Consider the following 12237-nt stretch of genomic DNA (forward strand, 5'->3'; position numbering starts at 1 on the left):
GCCCTCAGAGACGGTTGATATTGGTCCATATCAACGACACATTTGGAAAACACCACGGATAGCCCAAGCATAAACTTAAAAACATGACTTTTCTATTATTTTGAAGACTTGGTCTCTGCTTCCATGTCACTTAATCATTCAAGGATCTGGCTATTAAAGTTGGTTATTGTTCACAGCGAAGCTATCTCTCCACCTCATGGTATTAGGATCTTAATTTTTTTTTTTTTTTTAAATCTCTGTACCACAGCGTGACCCTCAATTAACGTGATGTTTTTACTCTACACTTAAGACTGTGTAAACCGAGTTGGAATTATACATTGCAGCACGCAGACTTACTAGTTAAAAGCCACATACATATTTGTTCGTTGGTCTGCCTGCAATGGTGGAAAATGTGACTGCGGAAGAAATTTGCAGGTTGTTTAAAATGACCCAATTACTGTTTTTCAGACGACTGTTAATCATTTGGTACACAAATCCGTGAGTGAAAACGTGCACCATGTCTGTCCACTAAAAGCAATCAAGAGTGAAAACGGAATGTCATTAGAAGTTGCTGGGATTGGTTCTTTTAAATTACAGTGTGGCATAATTGCAACTCGGAACACCCATCTCTTAACCCTGCCATCGCTGTTGTCTTTCTATTTATGGCTTCCCAGGGAAAAACAAATAACTACTAAACACACACATGCACACTTTAAAGGGAGGATGTCCGTTACGTGTCCAAGCACTGATGGATGCATGTGTGAAATAACATGTTTTCTTTGTAAAACTGACGCTTAAGTTTGGTATCTAAATCCAATTCAGTCAAACAAAATGTGTTTTTAGACCAGATCAGCACAAATCACTCATATTCAAACATATTAAAAGCCATTTATAACGCCCACTGTAAAAAGGTAAGCGGAATATTTCAGCTATTTGTATAACATCACCTCTTTTACGCTGGTCGACCTACCTTTTGCTTTTTAGGTGAAAAACTGCAATTGAGAGAGTATGAAGATTTTGATGCATTGTGCAGAGATAAGTACTGTACATTAATTATCATCGAAATAAGAACAGGATAAAGTATGGAATATAAACTTGTAAAATGAACAAATGCATCACAGTAGAAACACACATTCTTGAGCCAATGCCTAATTCACAACATTGTTTAATTCCGTAATAATCTTAATTTTGTAGAAACTCAAGTCCACAGCGTCTACTTCAGTTTTGTTCTCATGTCTTAAAAAAAAAACTAAAACAAACAAAACAAAACAAAAACAGTAAGCTAAAGAGTGACATAGGATGTACACATAATACCTTGCTGATGTTTTGTGGCTTTAGCGTTAAGGGTCACGGTTGGAATAAAGTGATGAAAAACCCTTGAGAATTCTGGAATGAAATCCTATTTGGGTAGGTGCCGCACACAGCTCTCAGGTTGGATCCTGGATGGAGGTACCAAATGCTTTACAGCTGTGCCGGAGTGTGTGTCACATTATCACTGTCTTCTATATAAGAAGCAGTTGGCATTTTAGAGCAATTGGAGTAGCCATTATCACATATAGTCTGCAAACACATACAACTACCAGTTGTTAGCATCATCCTTTTCTAGTGTGGTGTAAATTCAGGACAGTAAAGCATAGATTCTTATAAACACAAAGTTAATGTCAGTAACACTCAGGAGAGCACAGACCTCAGCCAAGGCCATACAATCCCAAATATAGCCAATCATGACATTGAAGAACAAATTGTTCCACTCCGATTCTGTAGGTAGAGCTCTACCTGCTGAATATGTTTGGTCACTGCAACACTTGGCCCCAATGCAAGTAGATTGTTACAGCAAAGAGTAAAAATAAGGTCTTGCAATAACACCCTGCAATAGGTTCTTGCTCGCAAAAGTTGTATGGAAGTTGGTTATGTTTTTTTGTTCTTTTTTTTGTCCAATCCTGCTAACAAACAGTTAGAGGAACATAACCACTTGCCATTGCAATTTTGCACTGGAAATAATACACTGGATCTCATCAAATATTCTCTAATGTACTGCAAGGTTGTAAACAAGAATATGAAGACATGCACATTGTTGCCCCTTAAAAAATACCTTTTATGGCCAATCAAGGAACAGTCCTACCCTGGGAGTCTCATCAAATCAGAGCTTTGTCTAAAATTTCACAATTTCCACAATTTCATGGTCAGGTGCATTAGAAAAGATGTGATCTGTTAACGTAGCAGACAGGCATATAAAGTTGAGGCCCTTCTTCAAGCTTTTACTCAATAAAACAATCAGACAGACAACAGATGTAGACAGAAAAGCGAGAGGGATTAATTTAAATGTTACTATACTTTAAGGAGTACACAAGCGCTGTATCAAATGTTCTGTGCTGATTGAGAGGAACAAACCCATTGAAACCATCCATTACATTGTGCACATTTACCTCATAGCATGGCTAGTCATTTGATTCATCCATCCATCCATTTTCTGTACTGTCTATCCCCACTAGGGTCGAGTGCATGCTGAAGCCTATCCCAGCTATCTTCGGGCGAGAGGCGGGGTACATCCTGAACTGGTCACCAGCCAATCGCAGGGGTCATTTGATTCCTCTAAGCGAAACTCTTCACACCAAATGTAACGCTCAACTAATTGTATAGCTCCGGCACAATTGACAGGCATGTTGCAAATCAATCACAAGGAGGGTTTAATTTACAGATCTACACAAATTACCTGCTGTATGTCTGTGTCGCTTCTCAGTCATCCAGGTCATGTTAATTTGCAAGGGTTGAATCAAGGCAACTGGAGTCTCCTTGTTTGTTGAAGACATTTCACCTTCAATCCACAAAGCTTCACCCACCACTCCAACACCGACAAAGGAAGACATAAAGAGCAGATTCACGTCAGGAAGGCTCTCACTAACTGTGGATATATAAACAGGTGCTAATCAAATCTTGCATTTGCAATGCATTTCAAACCCAAGAACACCCTCAGACAAAAGGTGGTTCACCCCAAGGAAAAAATACCAAGAAGCAAACTCAGCAATGTTGATGTAGCAGTGTAATGTAGCAGTGCAGTGCAGTGAGGAGTGCAATGACCTCTACATTGGAGAGCCTAAGAAGCTGCTGCACAGACACATGGCGCAACATAGGCGGGCAGCTTTTTGGATCCACAATCAGCCGTTCATTTCCATCTCAAGAAGAAGGGACATTCCTTCGAAGAAAACAATGTCCAAATTCTGGATAGGGAGGAATGCTGGTCTGAAAGAGAAGTAAAAGAAAGCTATCTATGTGAAACTAGACACAAACTAGGTTTGAGGCATCACCTATCGTCTGCTTATAACATTGCTCCCCTCAAAGATCGCCTCATTTGACGGAAGAGTGGGCCTACCGAGCTGTTTTACCACAAGACGAGTCAATGACTGATTGGTATGCAAGACGGTTGTTTTACTAACCAAGCCGGACAACAGCAACACAACCATTGTTGATCACCCCGAGGGCACACACCCACTGAGGCATCAATAGGGAGACTCCACAACTAAAATTTAGAACCAAAGAAGCCTTTTAGATTAAAGGTTAAACATCTTCAACAAACAAAAACAGTCCAGTTGCCCTGATTAAACCATTGAGGATGATCTACTGCAGTAAAAACTATGTGCCTAAGAACATAAACTACCCAAGGAAATGTTTACTGAGTAAACAAATAAAATGAGGAGTGGGATCACTTGTGTCCCTTTTCAGACATTCAGTAAAGACTTCTTGAACCAGAATACAATTTTTCTAGCATACTGTAGCTCAGTTTCTATTGTGACAATTACTTAAAACTACATTTTAGGGTGGTTTGTTTGCGACCAGAATATCATTGGTGCTGCATATAATGACTGACATGTACAAGGCCCAATGATTGCAAGAACAGTGACAGAAATGTCGGCCCATGACAAGAGTCCAGCCCAAGTAGGACAGACAACAGAGATGCAAATCACAGTTCAGAAAATAATACCTGCTGACTCAGGTAGTATGCCTACGTTCTACCATAATTATTCTTTACTAGCACTGAGGCAATTTCAAATGTCTGTTAACATAATTTTCCATACAAAATCATGGTACACTGACATTTTATGAATGAAAAGTTTTGTCTAAAATCTAAAAATGCTTGACTTTGTACTTAAAGGCCAAAGCTGTAATGTTTTGTAGGATAATAACAGTCCTGTCCTGCCCTTTTTCTGTGCTCTCTCATCTTGATCTATTGGTTAGTTGTTGCATGTCCTCACCGGGTGTCTCCCCCCCTCATAAGAACCATGATTTGACTCTTGTAATGTTACTTGTGGTCAAATATTTATTGTTCTGATGTGGTTCACACCCCTATTGTCCTTGTCCGTTCTGTCCCCTAAGAGCCTTTTCTGTCCGGCTGCATTTTCAATAAACATCAGAATAATAAAAAAAATGTAAAAATAAGCAGAGGGAGTATTTCAAACTCCCCTGCTAAACAGCAAAACTGTTCCAGCAGAAAAGGCATACAGATCCACCATTCTGCATGGCCATGCAGCTGAACAGGACAGGTAAAAACAAACAAACAAACAAAAAACTGGGGTAATAACAAACATTACTGAGGCCTTAATGGAGATGTTTGTATGCTTGAAATATGACCCAGATGCTGTGGTATTTGCTCACTCATTTCTCTATTTATTTATTGTCAATTTATTGCTTGGTATTTACACATTATGGAAGTGAATGTCGGGATTCATACATGGCATGAAATACATTTTAAACTCCCCCCAAAAAAGGATAGCAGGAGATCTCATTAGACGTCTGAGGATTCGTGAGAATTTGCAAGGAAGCGGATGCATGGCCGCTGAGCAAACACTGGTTGAGTGTGACACCAGACGCTCCCACCACGAGACCTGCACGCTGCAATGATAGAAAGGCTAATTTACAGGTGGAGAACAGGAGCAGTGTTCTGCTGCTCTCAACTTGGACGGAGCTCTGAGAGGCTGTTGTGTGCACATATATTTTTTATGGCAATGCAGCAAGACAAAACTGCTGCCAACTGCTGTGATCTTATATTAAAAATGGCATTGAAAAGGGGTACGGAAAGCTGCTTCCAATACTTTAAGAAAACCTCTACTCTATTCATTACTTTTATGAAATATTTTTGCAGAGCATCTAGGGAAATGTGGGATACCTCAAAAGAAAACTTGCTTTACTTGATCCGCCCATTCGCCTTTAAAGGCCTGTGTCTTAACATGCTGCACGATAGCTGCATCCATCACTGAAGGTTGGGTTGCAAAACCCTTTGACAAATTGCATGAGTTGATGACGATTCACCTAAATGTAGTTGAAATGAATATTTTGCAGCAGAAATTGTGTTAAATTTTGTTTATGTACATTTCGCACCATACCACATCTCCATTATCGACTTGGTGGTCTTGCCATCAGACTTACTGCTGCATCTTTTGGACATTGGGTGAAGAAGCTGTAAAGTGATCACCCTCTTAAGGTGTATTAGCTTCGATGGTGAGGAAGGATGCCTGGCAGACGTGTAGCACAGACCCCTTCAATTCCCACTTACAGCAGAACTGAGACCATGTCCCTGGGGAGGCTGGGCACAATTTCTTAGTAGGCCATGTTCTGCACCTCTAAGTTATATGGAGTCTAATTGGGCCTTTTTTGCCCGTGGGACCTCTGAGAGAGCTAATGGGTATCAGGTGGTCATGCAGATTGTGGCTTCTGCAGTCGCTATGGCAAAAACTATCAACAGTGTCTGGTGGGGAGGGGCTGTGTCTGACCTCATCTTGGGATATTGTAGGCCAGTGGGGAGAATACTTCCAAGACCTCCTCAATTCTAGCGACCTGCCTTTGAAGGAATAACTACAGTCCGGGAGTTCTCCTATCTCTCAGGCTGAGGTCGCAGGGGCGGGGGGGGGGGGGGGTTAAAATCGCTGGTTAATCGTGGTTAAAAAAAAACATATGGGCGCCCCGTTGTTGATGCGTGTGGATGAGGAGAGGGTTCGGGGATGAAGGTGTTGAACGCAGAACTGAAGTCCACAAACAGGATCCTCGCGTAAGTCCCTGCGCCGTCGAGGTGTTCTAGGATGAAGTGCAGTCCCATGTTGACTGCGTCGAATGGTTAACAAAGAAGTCAAAGGTGCGATGGTGGTCAGTGGTACGGCTGGGTGGGTGTGAGATGTGAAACTGTCCTTTTCAAATCTGCAGTAGGTGTTCAAATTGTCAGCTAGTCCTCTTTTGTTCTCCGCTTGGGGGGATGAAATGTTGAAATGTAACTGAAAACATTTCAGTCAATAGGTTTTATGATGCAAGTTTGACACTAAAACATTATGTCCTGTTATTTCACAATATCCACAAATCAGACGAGCATCCCAGAAGTGATTATGATCGACCTTGAGGTTCCTTTGTATTTCCAAAATTACTCAGCTACAATGTCTCCTTTGTAACCCCAGGTGAAAGTCAGGCCAATGGTGAGACATGGCAGTTGAGGCACAGTGCTGAGGCAAATAGAGGGGCACTCATTTTCCCTGCAAAGCGGAGGGACAACATCAACAGGGATATCCCTCCAGTATTTCCATGTGAAGCAATGAGAAAACATGGGATGTTGAAAGGTGACCAGGAAGGCCAGCACTGGATGTAATTGCTGCCTATGCTGAGGCGTGGAGTCCTAACCTGTAATTTCCCTTGAATAATGTCAGTGGCAGACAGCAAGCCAGAAAAAGTGGCACTTTCTCTTCTAAGAGGGTTTGTGGCCCAGCTAATACTCTCAGCTGTGGCTTTAAGACCAAAAGGTCGGAAGGGACCAGGCTGCGTGACCACCTTACTACATCCTCCCAGCCTTTTGCCTTGTACTCCACAGCGTTCAACATCAGGTTCACACAGCAAAGTGCAACTGTGTGTTATTTCAGCATGAATGTTAAACATCCTGTCACACTGTCAACAATATTAGAAACACATCGCTTGAATTTACTTCCGACATGCTTAAACATTTTTTTTACCCTAAACATTGTTTTGAATGACATCATGGAAAGGCCTTTAATTTATTGTTATTATAATTGGTAAATTATGGCTACCTGGATACCCCTATATTGGTGAAATGTAATCTAGCTTCCTTTTAAGCCACTATGGTGAATACCAACAGAAAGTCACAAACATTGCCTGTATGTTTAATGATTTGTTTCCTTTTTCATGATTTAGTGTATGTTTTTCTTTTTAAATCCTCAGAAATTAGCCGCTGACCAAATTCCACTGTACAGTTGCTCTAAAAAGATATACAGGGTGGGTGAAAAGTAACTAGGCATTAAATCCATATCCCTATTGCAAATTTATTGAAATAAATTAAATTATTATATATTTATTACATGGGCAAATGAAAGTAAAGATGATAATTAATAAGAAGAAAAGGAAAGCAATAAGCTGCTATCTTGGCTCGCTTCTGAACAGTCACGTGACCGCCCATCTGGAAAATAAGAAATAAAACAGTAAGAAGTCCCCGTTAGGGTTGTATGGTTAAAAAATGTTTTCATAATGACTTCATTACTACTAAAAATCCTAAAAGCAATTTTTAATGCCTAATTACTTTTCACCCACCATGTATATACTTTCTGGTGAAAGAGATGTTTAGAAATTACGTCTTTAAAATGAGTTAGAAAAAATGAAATTGTTAAGATTTATTTTTTTTAAAAGTTATGGAATTAATTTTTGGTTTTCTCCAGCTCCTTGTATTTTGGGTAAGAGTTGCTTCATTCATGCACTGCCCACCATGCATCATGCTCCTCCAGTTGACCCTGTCTAACAGCTGGGAGTGGTTTGAACCTAAAAGAGTGATGGAGATTTTGGGCCACGCAGTTCCAATGTTCTGCTTATTTTCTATTTTCGTACAGAGCTAATATAAATCTTAAGGGCCAAAGTAGCTTCTGTGGCATCTAAGATAAATGGAATCAAAACAGACTGATAAACATAAGCGAGCAGAACTTGCCAATATGTGCCGAATTCTGTTGTGCTGCAGTCAAACTTAATGCTTGGCGGGTTAGTTAACCAAACCAGGGGATAAAAAGATCAGCTGGAAAGAACCACATTCACAAACCTCTGAGTATCTATGGGAAACACATTTAAACAAGACATCCAAGCAACAAAAATAAACAACATCCACAGCTAAGTTGAACAGAAATTTCTCAATTACCCAGTACCCTGGAGTTACATTCTACAAGCACAATCTTTTCAGAACTGTGAAAAAGTACTGTATGTTTACGTGTGTACAACCTCTTGGCCTGTTAAAAGAGAACTGATTTTGACGAGATTTGGGTACGTCATGGTTCATAAGACACACCATGTATTTGTGTTGCTCTGGTAATCCAGGGTTGGCCACAAACCAATGAAAGATGTTGTCACTTTTTCTCTTCATTGCTTTGCAGTTGGCAACCAGTTGGAATGTGCATTATCGTCCAGGGGTGAGGAAAGGGGGACAAACGTGATGAGGGCCCATGAGAGAAAGCGACCCTATAAAATAGCATTTCCATTATGCACCATTGATATTTTTTCACCCCTGCTAGTGCCACCAACTAGACTGGGGTGGAACATTTGCTAGTTTACAAACAGTAGCCAAAGAGTAACCATAACTATGTTTACGAGTTCAAGTTGACATGAATAATCTAGTTTCTTGTCAACAGGTTCACCCAATTGCATTGTGTGACCAGAAAACATTGAGTTTCTCTAATATTAAGGTAGTTATTTTAGTGTTTAACTAAAAATAATGACATTTTTTGTAACGAGTTGACAAGAAAATCAATTAAATAAAATCACATCTTCTTATCAATTACATTTTTTTAAGAGTACAGCAGTCGGTTGTTTCCCGCTTTGTTTTTCATTCATACAAAATTAGACTGTCTGTTTTACTTCATTTGAATGAGGGCTACTTTATTTATGTTACTGTTCAGAATCTCTCTTTTTTTAAATCAAAAATATACACAGACACACACACACGCACACACCAAAACGTAAATAAATGTACGAACCCAATTGTTCCAATCTTCAAGTGGGCACACTAAAATTAAGATCGTTAAAATGTTTCTATAACAATTAACTTGATGATGTCAATGTTACATGCATTACCTCATCTTCATGAAGTAATGGATCTGAAACAAAGATTAAGCACAACAACAAATAAATACGAGCCTGAGATTTTGATTTAATGATAGCATTTTATTTATAGCCACGTGGTTCAATTACATGCGTGGTGCTGATTTTTTGGCCCTGGGCTGGTCTGGAAAGAGCAGATGAATGTTGCGCAGGCATTCGGTGGCGGCTTTGCTAACCTTCTGATCATCAGCGCCCGCGAAGTGGGTCATAGGCTGCAACGAGTACAGAAAGAGGTTTGGGTTGGCAGGAGGAACACAGAGAAACATTGGACTGATTTGTCTGTAAAGACACTTTTAGTGAAACACAACTGTCTTGCAGCAGAGCAATGCATGTACTGTATGTACTATGTGTATGCATGTTTTCGTGTGTTTCTCATGAGGCATACAGAATATCAGCAAGGGGCACGCAAGCACATATTTTCACAAGCCACACAGGGAAGGCTTGACATTAAAACCTGAGAATGAACCACACCACTCAGTGTGCCACTCCAAAGGTCAGATTATATCTGACTATTAGTGGCTTGAGTAATGGAACGAGTTATAGATTGTACTAAAACAAGCTCCTGTATTTTCCACAATCTCAAGCTTTTGTGATTTGCACTGTGATTTGCTTACTGTTCAGTTTTGTCATGTAGGAGCAAGTGAAAAGAGACAATCTCACTATATATAGAGATAGAAACCACTGCTGAGTGCCATGTGTTTTGGGGAGATGAGCTTTTTTTCTCCTGTTTTATCTGGAGTGAAATCACTACATTACGTTTGCGTGTGGCTGTGGGGTAGAGTCGAAATAAAAGTAAGTGTAAGCATAAATACTCTGGCGCAATGGATGAAGCTAAATTTATTCAATGTGTGCTTCTTCCTAAATTCCCTATGGCAAACCACTGAGGTTTTCCAAGCCACACTTGTAATTATTTTGAAAAGGGTTGTTTACATCGATAATAAAGGAACAATACATCCCCCAAAAAAAGTAATTAAGGTAAAAGCCTTGATAAAATCACAAAAAGGGTAAATTATTCTGACAAAGCTTCATTTAAGTTTGTACGGAGCCCCCCTGGTGCCAAGGTATGAGAAAAATAAAATTCATTGATAATCTGTTCCCTCAGTTTAGTAATCTGTTCCCTCAGTTTAGTAAACTGTACCCTCAGTTTAGTAATTTGTACCCTCAGTTTAGTAATCCGTACCCTCAATTTAGTACTGTGTTTAGGAAACACGCAGGGTAATTGTAGCCAGTCCTGCTAGTACTGCTATATAATGATCAACCCCCTCGAACTACAGCAATATTGCCTTTCAGTTGAAAAAAATGGGATGTAGGATATATCACGACATGACAATTTATACACAGAATTCACACGAGTAAGAATATAACATACAAATAGAATTTACTTCACTTGACAGATATACGTAAGTATACGGAGCCCCAGACATTTGCTAAACTGAGAGAACGGATTACTAAACTGAGGGTACAGTTTACTAAATTGAGGGTACGGATTACTAAACTGAGGGTACGGATTACTAAACTGAGGGTACAGTTTACTAAATTGAGGGTATAGTTTACTAAACTGAGGGTACAGTTTACTAAACTGAGGGTACAGTTTACTAAATTGAGGGTATAGTTTACTAAACTGAGGGTACAGTTTACTAAACTGAGGGTACAGTTTACTAAACTGAGGGAACAGATTATCAATGAATTTTATTTTTCTCATACCTTGGCACCAGGGGGGCTCCGTAAAGTAACGCAGTAATAAAGTCAATTACTGTTAATATTCTGATGAAAAATACTCAAAAAACACTAAGTACACATCTAATGAAAGGGCTCACACGAGGGGGCACATATTGCCACTTAATAATGTTTGAATATATTAATATTATTTCAATAACTAATTCTCTAAACCATTTTTGGCACCAGAACCTGCGAAAGAGCCAGTTATATGCTCAGTGGGTGCGCTATGCCACTGGAAACTACAGTATGCTGTACATCCTCCTGCATTTAATGATTGGTATGTAGACCGCCCAATGATTGCATGATGAGGCAGGACAGAAATGCAATCCAGAGTGCAACAGAATACATGACTAAAGTTATGAAATTTCAGCTGGATGCTTTTTGTAGATCCCAAAATGTGGAGTGGTCAACCTACAGTACAATTTCTAATGTCCTTAAACTTAAAAAGCTTTAATATCTGCCAGCTATATAAAATAAATTGCCCAGATATTAACATGGACAGTTGGTTCTAATAAAATGAGTATCAATCCAATGCAAGGGCAGCGTGGCGTACGGGGAGACCGGGGTTATCCCCAGTGGGCTGATGAGAAGTCAATGAAACAGAAAGGGGCGTTAAAAAAAAAACAGAGGGTGCTTACAGCTGCCCAGGCATTTGAAAGAAAGAAAAAAAAAAAGCAGACACATGATGGGTTTCATCGTGGTCTCCAAACCAATCAGAGATAGTGAAGAGCGGGGGACCCTCCATCTGATTGGCTGTGCGCGTGTCTGTGTGTGTGTGTGCGCGCACCTGCATGCGTAGCGGCATAAATGAAATTAGTTCCAAAGCCTCATGCCACCACGACAATGTGGGAACATTTTGGATTTAAGCCAGATGAACGTGGCCATCCCGCGAACATCAACGAGCTGGTATGTTAAATTTGTATTAAGTCGCAACAAAGACAACAGAATTTAAAAACTCAAAGTGACAAAATCCATTTTAAATACAACCATGCCACTCAATTTCTTCAGCTGGGAACAAAAAACATTTGACCGTCAGCTTCCAATTACGGGAACCCTTTGCCCAACAATGCAAATACAAACGTGAATATGGCGCACGTATGTTCACATTATATACAGTATAGTATTACTGTTGTAAAGAAATTGAACATGTTGACAAAGAAGCGTTTAAAGAAAGGCTGAAGACTTTTAAAAAGTACACATCTTGAATCAAAACAGGTTGCTTTGATCTACTTGTGTTCTCATTAAGTTGCGACTTGGCACTTTTTCTTAATCAACTGAAAACTTGATTGGCAGTACATTGAGGTTATTAACGACTACATGAATTATGGTCCAAAAGAGCGTGGAATTATTTTTTATTTTTATTATTATTTTTTTTAATCATCAGGTTAGATGAAATTTGTGTTGCTGGCTGGCTGG

The 12237-nt window shown here is 39.7% G+C and overlaps 2 protein-coding genes across 12 annotated transcripts in view; both read right to left on the minus strand.

The window, feature by feature from the left end:
* mkxa (mohawk homeobox a) overlaps positions 1 to 2846 on the minus strand; it is a 31679-nt gene extending 28833 nt beyond the window's left edge. Inside the window, exon 1 of one of the 2 annotated variants that reach the window (XM_061758339.1) lies at positions 2693 to 2846. In XM_061758339.1, coding sequence (XP_061614323.1) covers positions 2693 to 2846 — 154 coding nt within the window. Of the gene's footprint in view, positions 1 to 2405; positions 2527 to 2692 lie in introns of those variants that run through there. The other variant, XM_061758340.1, reaches the window with a different exon arrangement.
* odad2 (outer dynein arm docking complex subunit 2) overlaps positions 1127 to 12237 on the minus strand; it is a 63907-nt gene continuing 52796 nt past the window's right edge. For 4 of the 10 annotated variants that reach the window (XR_009785922.1, XR_009785917.1, XR_009785918.1 and 1 more), the window contains 5 exons: positions 9193 to 9314; positions 9076 to 9098; positions 2693 to 3219; positions 2406 to 2583; positions 1127 to 1418 (listed from right to left, as the gene is read on the minus strand). Coding sequence is in view for 3 of the 10 variants with exons in the window: in XM_061758337.1 (XP_061614321.1) it covers positions 9083 to 9098; positions 9193 to 9314 (138 nt within the window). In the remaining 7 variants the exon portion in view is untranslated. The other 6 variants (XR_009785920.1, XR_009785919.1, XR_009785921.1 and 3 more) reach the window with 6 other exon arrangements.

The sequence above is a fragment of the Phyllopteryx taeniolatus genome, chromosome 20, assembly GCF_024500385.1.
Source record: "Phyllopteryx taeniolatus isolate TA_2022b chromosome 20, UOR_Ptae_1.2, whole genome shotgun sequence".
Lineage (NCBI taxonomy): Eukaryota > Metazoa > Chordata > Actinopteri > Syngnathiformes > Syngnathidae > Phyllopteryx > Phyllopteryx taeniolatus.